The 12369-nt window shown below is 43.1% G+C and overlaps 1 protein-coding gene across 2 annotated transcripts in view; it reads left to right on the forward strand.

Moving 5' to 3' along the window:
- LOC122795882 (clathrin light chain A-like) overlaps positions 1 to 12369 on the forward strand; it is a 279023-nt gene that overhangs the window by 244972 nt on the left and 21682 nt on the right. Inside the window, exon 6 of one of the 2 annotated variants that reach the window (XM_044064304.1) lies at positions 545 to 580. The exons of the other annotated variant lie outside the window; for it this stretch is intronic. Coding sequence (XP_043920239.1) covers positions 545 to 580 — 36 coding nt within the window. The remainder of the gene's footprint in view (positions 1 to 544; positions 581 to 12369) is intronic. 2 annotated transcript variants of the gene reach the window in all.

Here is a 12369-nt window from a genome sequence, read left to right on the forward strand (position 1 = left end):
ATCTTTAAGAAAATGTGTACAGAAATTTACTTCTAAACATTTAATTTATATAGGCATCTTTAGTGAAATATCACAATATAGCAGTAAATGTAGTTATTACATGTCACTTATCCTTTTATACTGCTGTAAGTCAGTAGATAGGCATAGTTACTTTGTTTTTATAAAGCCACTGACTGGCATTTGTACTCAGAGGTTATGTTTATCTAGAGTATCCCAGTGTAGAATGTGAAATGTTGGATGTACAGGTGTTTAAATGGCACAGTATTTGTTTTTCTTTCAAAGGCCCAATCAGTTTTAAAATGAGGCATTTATGTTTGCTGGTTTGGCTGGATCAGTGGTAGGGCAACTTACACTTTCTGGAAACAGAATAATGTGACCTATGCACAGCTTGAACACTGCATAGTAAAATCAACACTGCTTTTCCTGGCAATCCACCTACAGTTGCATGACTGGCTGAAATCATCTGCATTTAAAGCTCATTTTCATTTTCTATATCTAACTTTTAAAATTTCTCCTTGTTTCTTTTTTCTATGCGCCTTTTAAGCACAAACATAACTCATCCTTGCTACCGCCTAGAACAGTTAAGTAAAATCTTCTCACTGCCACATTAAACTGTGTGTCTTCTGTGGTAGCAGTGTCATCGTGAGTAGTGTCTTTGATGCTTGCAGGTACTGTGAAATGCTAGTAGTCCTCCATTTGGATGCCCATCCCCATTGCTTCTCTGTTTTGGTATTGTAAGTACATGAGTTTCATTTGTTCAGATCGCTGATGCTTATCGTTTGATTTGAGTAGCAAACCACAAATTAGAATTAAAAATATACTAAACTCCAGCTTATTTTACCCTTTGCCTCATTGTGTCATTGTTTAGTAAACATCAGCTGTCACTGTTAGTAATAAAACATGAGCAAGCTTTAACAAGCTAATAACTGTATGCTAGATGTACACAGCACTTTTAGACAGTTAAAACAGTTGTAATCATTGTTAAACTTACTAAATGAGAGAATGTGAAGTCTGTTTGTTACCCTTTTAGACTTGTTGGGTGTGCGTGCACCTGAAGCTGAAACCATTTTATAGATTTGTGTTTTGTTTAACAGGTACATGTACTTTTTTACTGAGAGTTTTCCTTTTGCCTGTGTGATATGCATACTTTTTAAATGATGCCATATATATAACCTATCAAAACAGAAGCAGAGATCTAACTTAAAATTAGACACCTGTATTCCATCATTTTACATAAGGCTTTGAGGGCTGTACCCAGTTAAGCTTGACATGCAGCAATGTACACTAAGGAAATATTTTCGGATATTGCCCCTGGGTGATTTTGAGCGGAGCAGTATCCTTGAGGGTTAGTATAGTAGCACAGCAAATTTTGTAGTTTTTGTGATTTAGTGCAGGTTAACTTTTTTCAATAAGCATATTGGTGTCAGGGAGTTAGGGGGGAAAAACAAGAAAATCTCATTTTTATATTAGCATAAAAATTAGTACCTTGGCTCACTGCCTTCAAGGTTACAGAATGAATCTGTTAACGAGAATTTAAAATGCTCAGCATTTCAAAACATCCTGTAGCATGTGAGGAAGTAATGACATTATTATCCAAAGGTAATTACACTAAATGACTGTCAGTATCTATCATAAAAGTGTATCTTGCTTCATTATGTGAAAGAGAAGTGAAAGAAGTGGTTGTATCTAAAAGCAAATTAAGACATGTAACAAAAAAACCCACAATGGATTAGAATTATGCTTACAAAGGGAGTATTCCGCTGTTGCACTGAAACATTTCTAATGCCTTACTTTTTTTCATTATCAGTTTTAACACTTCTAGAAGTGTGTTCAACATAGATGATTATGATTGGGTTACCATCATAACTCTATTATGTGTTCGAGACATGTTTGCCAAGAAGTTAACCTTGACAGCGAAGCGAAGCTTGAGAGGTGTTTCTTGGCATCCATCTTGAGAACACAATACCGAGTTGTGATCTGCAGTGCATGGAGCTTTATCTGTTCCCCATGTACTACTAATTACGGTGAGGGGGATTGCAAAGTGTTTTGCTGGCTTTCAGTGCCGTAAAACACTTGATGGACGCTGTCAGAAAGGCAGTGTAATGTGGAACGTCATGGTTACACTTGCCTTTCATGCCTGTCAACTGTCCATATTTTCTTAGAACATTTAGATTTTTGCTTTATATTTTTAGTTTGTTGCTAGTAAAATCTGAGGTTTTGTGACAAACCACTAAGGACTGAAGTCACTAAATGGCATGCATTGGACAATGTTTCAGAGTTGGTATCTTTCAGAAAATATATGCAAAGGCAAATCCTTTTATTCTAGCAACTTTCTAGGTGTATTAGAACTTGAGTACACGTTACCAGAAGGGACAGTGGCAGAAACGGTCTTTTAATTCTGCTGCTGTACTTCGCTGGTCAGTACAGGCAGAGTTTACTGTCTAGTGGAGGAAGGACTGGATGTTAAGTTTATTAGGGGGTGCTTAACATTTAAGATTGGGTCACGTGGAACTCTAGCGCTTAACTGGTTTTGTTTTTTTTCTGCATATTGGAGTGTAATCTGCATGCTCCATGCATTACATAATATTTGTCACACGGACGTTTAATGCAATAAATCTCTCCCTTATGATAATTATGTATAATTGGTGCCTTGCCTTTGCCATTAATATTAAATGCCTCAGAAAAGTCACAATAGTAGCAAACAGAAAAAGAAGTTATGTACTCGCCATAACGTTCCATGTGAGTTGTTCATCTCGCCTTCATTCTTATTGATCCTTGGCTCCAACTGTGCCTAATGCAAAAACTCAAGGTCTTCAACCAGCTTGAGACCTACTCCCCTATCCCATGATGCACTGGTGCTTGAGACCTACTCCCCTATCCCATGATGCACTGGTGCTTCTCTCAGATCTTGTTTGCTGCCAGTAAAAATACATGCCACTCTTGACATAGCAGTAACAAAGGAAAACTAGATAAAGATAAATACAACCATGTCTTAGGTGAATACTCTGTCCCCAAGAAGCTTGGATGGTGGTTAGAGTGGGACGTTAGAATGAAAGAAAGATTAACAATTCGCATGGAATGTTATGGTGAGTACATAACTTTGTGAAGATGTTCATCGTGTTTCACTGTTGCAATCATTATACTTGGGTTATCCTGCTGGCAGGCTACCAGCAGTCGGCCTGAATTCCAAAGTCTAGGTCCGGCATCGGTTGCTGTCACCTCTTCTCTGACGTCAGTGCAACAGGGGTATAAAAGATGCAGCCGATGCCATTTTCTTCAGTCTTTCTTGCCGCGCGGTGCCCGAAGCAAAAGCAGTTTGCAAGTGCCGGTCGGCCGACTCCTGAGATTTTCAAAAACAAATTTCAGATCCGAAATCTTCATTAAAGCTAAGTACCCCGTTGGGGAAACTTTTTTGTTGTTCCAGTCCGATGACAGAAAAAGTTAACAATTATATTTCTTGTGGGAAGCAAATACCTCATAAGGATTTTCATTCTTACTGTATTCCTTGCCTAGGCCCTGACCACAACGTTGCTAGCTGTCGGTTTTGTGCTAGATTTAACTAGCGCACTAAGTGTCGGTACGATTTTGCCTTTCATTATTTCGGCCGAAGATTCAATTATATAATGCTGTCGGAACAGCCGACGACCGGAGTTTATAAAAAGCGCAAGGAAAAAGAAAAGGACAGGCATCAGAGGTCCAAAACAGACGACGAGGCTTCTGCTAAGCCAGTCGCCAGTTCTCAGTGAGGTGCATTCGCAGCCCCTGGCGCCCGCTACCTCAGAGCCACAGGCCGCTGACGACTCCCACGTGGAGCCAGCTAGTCCTCTGGATACTCAAGGTATTGGACACACGGAACGTATTCCCTTAGATGGGTCCGGAGCTGCTGAGCAGGCATCAGCTTCTGAGGGTGTTTTCAGACCTACACAGTTATATAAAGCCTACTTCAGCTTCCAAAGCAAAGACTAAAGCAATTCTAAAGACAAAGAAACAAGTACAGCATTCTCCTGGACAGACTACCATGCCTAAAAAACAGATGCTCAAAATGGCCGAAGACCTAATTACCTTGATCAGGGGTTCCCATCCCCCTCCTGATGAGGCCTAGGCAAGAGACAGAATATGAATCTTCAGATCAGGTTTCCATTTCTTCTGACTCCTCTTCTGAACAGGAATACTCTCTTCCTCCTTATGAGGATTCTGATGCTGAAGAATCTATCCCTTCAGCCTCATCGCCTGCAGATTATTCTTTTGGGGAAACCCTGCATACCATGAGGGAGCACTTCCACTTGGAGAGCCAAGACTACTCGGAATCTAAGAAAAGGCTTAGAGATTTTCTTTTACTCCCTCAGCACAGGCCTTAGGCTATTCCTCCTGTGTTAGACATTGTAGATGTATTTTCAGAGTCTGGCCTTTCTCTTGGCTCTTTACCTCCTGCCCCTGTTAAACCAGACAGATACTACTGAGTTCCAGATTCACATAAATTTCTTTATAAAAACCCTGCTGCTGACCCACATACTATTTCTCAGGGTCCCAAAGGGGTCAAGGCTTCTACTGTAAAAACCCTATCCCCTCTGATAGAGATTCAAGGGCACTAGACAGATGGGGAAAAAGGTTTACACTTCTGCTACTTTGGCTGTGAGGGCTTTAAATTGTCAATTTCATATGCTTAAATATAATCAATACTTAATGTCACTGCTAAAACAGAAAATGACAAATTCTGATTGTGCAGAAAATAAGGAAATACAGGATTTATTGCAAACAACTGAACAAGTGGGAAAGCATACATTGCAATGTGGTTTTGATTCTCTGGAGGCCTCTTGCAGGGCTGCAGTTATGGGTTTTGTCATTAGGAGGCATGCTTAGTTAAAAGAGCAGAATCTGCCTGATCATGTTAAAGCAAAATTATTAGATCCTCCATTACATCATGATACCTTATTTGGTATTAAAGCAGAGGAGTTGTTGAAGAAAATGGAGGACAAAGCGAAATCTATGCTAACAGTAAAGGATTTCTTACAGGTACAGCCACCCAGATTTAGCAGGAACTGGCCTACAAAGAGTTGGTCCTTTCCAGTGTCAGACAGGCCACAAAGAGGCAGATACAGACGCCCCACAGGCAGATCCCAGCCCCAGGGCTCATACAGGCCTAAACAGTGGGGCGCTTCTACCTCCAAAAGCGGAGAAGACAAATCACAGCCATACAGGAAACAGTCCCAATGACTTTCCTCTGCCAGCACCAAGCCCTTATCTTCTGGCAGCCCCCTTAGGGGGAAAACTAGCACTTTTTTCTCAAAATTGGCACATGATCACCCAGGACAAATGGGTCTTGAATATAGTGTGCCAGGGCTACAGGTTCCACTTTCACACCCTGCCAAGGGCAAAAGGTATGCCAGACCTGCCACACAATCAACAGGCAGAGGCACAAAAATAAGGGTCATCCCTCATGGACATGAGGGCCATTCAGTAAGTACCACAGCAAGAGCAGGGACAAGGATTTTACTCAAGACTTTTCTTGGTACCCAGAAAAGACAAAGTCTGGAGACCAATACTGGACCTGTCTATTCTAAATACATTTCTGGACATTCCAAAATTCAAAATGTTGACTCTGCAGCAGCTTCTGCCCATGCTGGGCACGAAGGCTTGGCTTGTAACTTTGGACCTAAAAGAGGCATACCTGCTTATTCCAGTCAGACAATCTTGCAGAAGATGCCTCAGATTCATAGTTGGCTCAATGCACTACCAATTCTCTGCACTGCCCTTTGGCTTATCTACTGCACCCAGGGTCTTCACAAAATGCCTGGCACCAGCAATTGCATTTTGCAGACAGAGGAATTCAAATATATCCTTACTTGGACGATTGCCTTATTCAAGCAGAGAACAAGGACATTCTACTAAAGCATCTGGCGTTTGTAAAAAGATTACTAATTTGCCTAGGGTACACAGTAAACGAAAATAAATCAAAACTAATACCCTCTCGAGATAATATTCATGGGTGCAAGCTTAAATACAACTGCCCAGATGGCTTATCTCACACCAGATAAAGGCAACTGACTTCTTACTTCAAAATGTTGGCAACAAAGACCCAGTTATCTGCAAGAAAAATTCTGCAGGCTTTGGGCTTCATGGCATCCTGCATTCTGCTAATTCCATATGCCAGACTGTATATAAGGAAACTACAGTAGTATCTAAAAAGTGTTTGGACTCAACATTGTTACAGCCTGGAAACATTAATTACCCTCATTCCTTGCCTGCAACAGGAGTTTCGATGGTGGGCACAGGCCTGTCACCACAACAAGGGACAGCCATTCACCCTACCCACAGCCAGGCAATCAATAACAACGGATGCTTCAGATTATGCCTGGGGGGGACCCACATGGCATGAAAATTTATTCAGGGCACATGGCCCACAAGCCAAAGGCATCTTCATGTCAATCAAAAAGAGATGCTGGCTGTTCAGAATGCCCTGACAGCTTTCAAGGATCTACTCCATCCAGGACAACTACTGATAAGGACGGACAATACTACAGTCATGTGGTACATAAACAGGGAGGCACTCATTCCTATCCCCTCTGAAGACAAGCCATGACTTTGTGGGACACAGCACTAACTTATCAAGTACACCTGCAAGCACAATTCCTGCTAGGAAAGAAAAATACTCTGGCAGACGAACTAAGCAGAAACCTCATGGATCCCCAAGTTTTCAGCATGATAATAAAGAAATGGGGACGCCCAGACATAGATCTATTTGCTTCCCCTCACAACTGCCAACTACAGAGATTCTGCACAAGGACTTATCACAAGCAAGTATGGAAAGTGGATGCACTATCATTCAGCTGGAAAACCCTAACAGTATATGCCTTTTCTCCTCTGCCTCTCCTCCCCAAGGTACTCCTAAAGGTCATACAAGAGAAGCCAAAAATTATTCTGATTGCTCCAGACTGGCCCCACCAGCACTGGTACCCAATCCTAAAGAGCTTGTCTCAAGGCCCAGCCTGGACATTGCCTCTAATTCCTCATTCACTGACCCAACGAAACAATCAGATCCTGCACAGCCAACTCAGAACCCTAAATCTGGCAGCATGGCGGATAATGTAGCCATTCGGAACACACCTCTCTCTAAAGCAATGATGGATGTTATTTTGGAGGCCAGGAGGCCCAGTACCAGAAAATCTTATGCAGAAAACTGGAAAAGATTCTGTGCTTGGAACCAGGCACAAGGAATTAACACGTCTGTACCAAATATTTCTCAGATTTTACAATACCTAGCTGAGATGCTGGACAAAGCCCTATCCTTTTCATCAATTAAAATCCATGCCTCTGCCATTTCAGCTCATTACAATACGGAACCACCAATTTTTTCACATCCATTGCTAAGACAGTACCTCAGAGGGGCGAAAAACATAAGACCTCCAAGGAGAGCACCAATACCTGCATGGGACCTCAATTATGTCTTGGAAAAACTCACACTGCCGCCTTTTGAGCCAGCCAATGCAGCTGAAATAAAGTTCTTATCTTGGAAAACAGCTCTGCTCCTAGCAAAAACCTCTGCAAGATGAGTCTCAGTTACAGGCACTCATAGCTGTGGAACCTTTTATCATTTTCCATCCAGACAGAGTTTCTCTGAGGACCAACCCGACATTTATGCCTAAGGTAATGTCCAGTGTGGCCCTTAACCCAAACCATTCATTTACCTACCTTTTATCCAAACCCACAGAATAAGGGTGAGAAACTCCTGCATTCTTTGGACATACACAGACAGCTACGCTTCTACTTGGACAGGACTAAAGCTTTCAGAAAGACTGAGCAACTCTTAGTAGCATATGCTGCAGGATCACAAGGAAAGGCTATCTCAGAGCAGACTATTTCAAAATGGATAGGCCACTGCATTCGTTTCTGTTAACAACATGGCAAATTAGTGCCTAAGGGCATTAGGCCACACTCAACCAGAGTAGCAGCTACTTCAGCAGCCTTCCTCAGAGGAGTACCAACTAAAGACATTTTAGAGGCTGCAACTTGTAGTTCAGTGCACACTTTTACCAAGCACTACCACTTACCTCTCTACTCTAAATCCAGAGCAGGCTTTGCCACTGCAGTTCTGCAGAGCCTTATAGTCTCTCCTAATCCTATTTAGACCGAGCCACCCAACCTCCGCTTTGGGATTCAACCCAAGTGTAATGACTGCAACAGTGAAACACGATGAACATAGTACAGTTGTGTACCTACCATAAATGTAGATGTTAGAGTGTATTCACTGTTGCAGTCCAGGTTACCCACCCACCATCCCCCTTTTATTTGCTGGGACTTATCTTTACTTCTCTATCCTATACAACCTATGTGGTGTATTTGCTTGTAGATGAAGGAAATGTTTATCTTTGTGCATGCATACATATTGGCATAATTTTCAGCCTACCACTTTGGGGGCACCTGACATCTGGGGCAAGAAAAACTGAAGAAAATGGCGTCGGCTGCATCTTTTATACCCCTGGCGCACTGACGTCAGGGAAGAGGCGACAGCAACTGAAGCCAGACCTAGACTTTGGAATTCAGGCTGACTGTGGGTAGCCTGCCAGCAGGATAACCCTTAGCATCCCAAGCACCATCTTTCTCGGGTGGCTCACTGGAGCATATTCTTCAGGTCGGTAGAACCAAAGGAAGCCCTGTCCCTGGAGGCCCTATCTACTTTGTAATGAGTGATGAAGGTATGAGGCCTTGACCAAGTTGCTGCTCCACAAATAGTATCTATCGGTAATTTGGCAGTACAGGCTGACAAGGTGGAGACAGATCTAGTAAAATGGCCCTTTATCTTTTGATGTAATGGTGTGTTTACTGAACTGTAAGTGAAAGAAATACAATCTGATAACCATTTTGATAGTGATTTTCACCACAGGTGCACCTTTCTTGGACTCTGAGAAAGAAACAAAGAGCTGTTTTGTTTTCCTGAAATCTTTGGTCCTGTCTAAATAGTCGAAGCTGTCTGTGAACATTAAACTTGTGTAGCGTATACTCCATCTTATTGTCATATTTAGGGAAGAAAACAGGCAACTCTATAGACTGAGATTTGCTTCTGAACATACTTTCAGTAAAAACGAAGGATTTGTCCGAAGAGAAACTCTATCATTATGAAAAATCATATATGGGGGTTTAATGGACAAGGCCTGTAACTCTGAAACCCTTTGAGTAGACGTAATGGCCACTAGAAATATGGATTTCCATGTCAGATACTTCAGATCATGTGAAGAGGCTGGTTCAAAAGGTGGTAGGATGATTCGAGAAAGAACAAAATTTAAATTTCACGGGGTAACCGGAGATTTAATGGGTGGTCTCAAATGTAATGTGCCTTTGAGAAATGCCTTGGGAAGGTCTATGTGACATAGTATTAGACCCTTGATTACCAAGGTGAAAGTTAGATATTGCAGCTAATTGGACTCGAATGGTTGCAGCAGCTGCCCCCTCATTGAATAGTTGTGTGGTTTGTCAATGCCTATATTGAGAATATTTTCCATTTGCTAAGATGTAACTTCTTAGTTGATTGGTGGGAGGAACTCTGTATATGCTGAGCTGCAGAGAAATATTCTGAAACCTGGCTATATTTGAAACTGGAGCCGCCAAGCTGTCAATTTGAGGGACTGAAGAGATGGATGAAGAGCCCTTGATGAGTGAATCAGGAGGTCTGGAACTGGGTCCAAGAGCCAAGGTTCTTGCAGTAGATGAAGCCATAGGAATGGAAACCAAATCTGACGAGGCCACTAGGGGGCTATGAGACTTATGGTCCTTCCCAGAACACTGGCTTTCTGTAAAACTTTAGGTATCTGAGGAAAGGCATAAAGGAGGCCCTGGGGCCAATCGTGTACAAGCGCATCCCTTTGGGGCATCCCCCGGGGTGGGGAATTAGGGCAAAATAGCTGCATTTCATGATGTCCTTCATGGATGCATCTGCAGTCATAACAACTGGGTTGTCCTGTCGTCAGGCAGCCCTTCAGTCGGCCGGATTCCAAAGTCCGGGTCCGGCTTCGGCTGATGTCGCACTTCACCCGACGTCATCTCTGTTGGTCTTCGGGTATAAAGGCATCAGCCAACGCCATTTTCCTCAGTCTTTCTTGCCGCGTGGCGCCCGAAGCAGAAGCTGTTCGCAAGTGCCGGTCGGTCGGATCCAGAGATTACTTCTACCGAATACTACTTCGAAGACTTCTAAAGCTAAGTACCCCGTTGGGGACTCTTTCTTGCCTCAGCCGATGTCAGAAAAAGTTAATAATTGTTTAACCTGTGGGAAACAAATACCTCATAAAGATTTCCACTCTTATTGTCTGCCTTGTTTAGGCCCAGCCCACGTAGCAGCCTGTTCGGCCTGTGCTTCCTTCAACCGACAACGCTTAGGCGTCGGTCGGAGTTTGCAGAACAGTTTTTCGGTTCTGATTTTGCGTATATTATGCCGCCGGATCCTCCGACTACCCAATCTGCCAAAACGCAAAGATAAAGACCGACATTCAGGGTCCGCGGTTTCGCCGAAACCATGGTTAAGCAAATCATGAGTGTCTCGGTTTCGCCGAAACCGAAAACTGATCAAACTACAGCTGAATCTATATCTACAACTGAGGCCCCTGCTACCATTCTGGAATCGGCCTCAGAAACTTTACCCACTACGGTGGTTACCACTGACTTATCAGACACCATCCCTTGGATGTCTCTACCCCAGCACGTGGTGCTGCTAGGCCTCCAGCAGCCATGTCCATTAAGGCCTTCGCCAGGGCTAAAGCAGCCAAGACTACTAAAACAGTGCCTGTTAAACCCCCCACAACCAGGCCCTCTTCTAGTTCTCAAATGCTTACTTTGGCAGAAGATTTAATTTCATTAATTAGAGGATCTCAATCTCACCCAGACAGGGCCTCTCAGCCCCCTGAGAAGAGACCTAGGGCAGAGCCCCCTGAGCCAGTTTCCTCTGATGATTCTGCTGATGAATCAGACATAACTGACCAGCCAGAGGCTCCTTTCTCCAATTTTGAAGATTCTGATGCTGAAGAATCCATTCCAGCTGCTTCCCCACCAGAAGAATTCTCCTTTGGGGAAACCTTACATGCCATGCGAGAGCAGTTCCAATGGCAGCAACAGGATTTTTCAGACTCCAGGAAAAGACTTAGGACTTTTCTGCACCTTCCACAGCACAGGCCCTTAGCTATACCTCCTGTTCTCTCTGTGGTGGATGATGCTTTCAAGTGATGTCTGCTCCGCTCCAGATTCTTTACCCCCAGCCCCTGCCAAACCAGACAGATTTTACAGGATGCCAGATACTCATCACCACCTTTACAAGGCCCCACTTGCAGACCCCGAAACTATATCTCAGGGTCCCAAGGCAGTAGCTGCGACCATAGCTAAAAACCCTATTCCTTCTGAAAGGGAAGCAAGGTCATTAGACAGATGGGGTAAAAAGGTTTACACTTCAGCTACTCTCACAGCTAGAGCTTTAAACTGTCAGTTTCACATGATACAATACCAAGAGTTTATGCTTGATCAGTTAACTAAAAAGCTAACCACTGATGAATCTCTTGATAAGAAATATGTATTAGAAATGGTAAATAACATACAACAGGTTAGCAACCATTCCTTAAAATGTGGCTATGATGCACTGGAGGCTTCATTTAGATCAGCCATGACTGGCACAGTGATAAGAAGGCATGCATGGCTAAAGGAACAAGCTTTACCGGATCATGTTAAAGCTAAGTTGCTAGATGCTCCTATGGATAAGACAAGTTTGTTTGGTACACCTGCCCAGCAGGTTATGAAGAAAATGGAAGAAAAGGCAAAATCTGTTCAAACGGTTAAAGATTTCTTGCAGGTTCAACCCCAAGGTTTAGCAGGAACTGGCCTGCCAAAATTGGTCCTTTCCTGACTCCACAAGATCTCAAAGGGGCAGGAATAGACGCTCCAGAGGCAGAAACCAAACCAGAGGAGGTGCCTACAGAGGACGACAGTGGCAAGGTAACAACAGAGGCACAGACACAACCACTGCCACTACATCAACACAACCACAGTGACTTAACCCTAAGTCCGCCTACCAGGGAACAAATAGCAGCTCCTCTAGGCGGAAAGTTAACCTTATTTTCAAAGAACTGGCACTACATAACAAAAGACAAGTGGATTTTACAAACCATAGATCAAGGTTACCGGTTCCACTTCCACACTTTACCAGTCAAAAGAGGAATGCCAAATCTACCTCCAAATCAAAAAACAGAGGCTCTACAGCAGATAATGGAGTTAGCAAACATGAGAGCTGTGGAAAGAGTGCCAACAGCAGAGCAAGGAAAGGGGTTCTACTCCAGACTATTCCTAGTTCCAAGAAAGGAAAAAGTTGGAGACCAATTCTCGACCTGTCCACCTTAA

This window comes from Protopterus annectens, chromosome 2.part2 (assembly GCF_019279795.1).
Source record: "Protopterus annectens isolate FY-2018-M chromosome 2.part2, PAN1.0, whole genome shotgun sequence".
Lineage (NCBI taxonomy): Eukaryota > Metazoa > Chordata > Ceratodontiformes > Protopteridae > Protopterus > Protopterus annectens.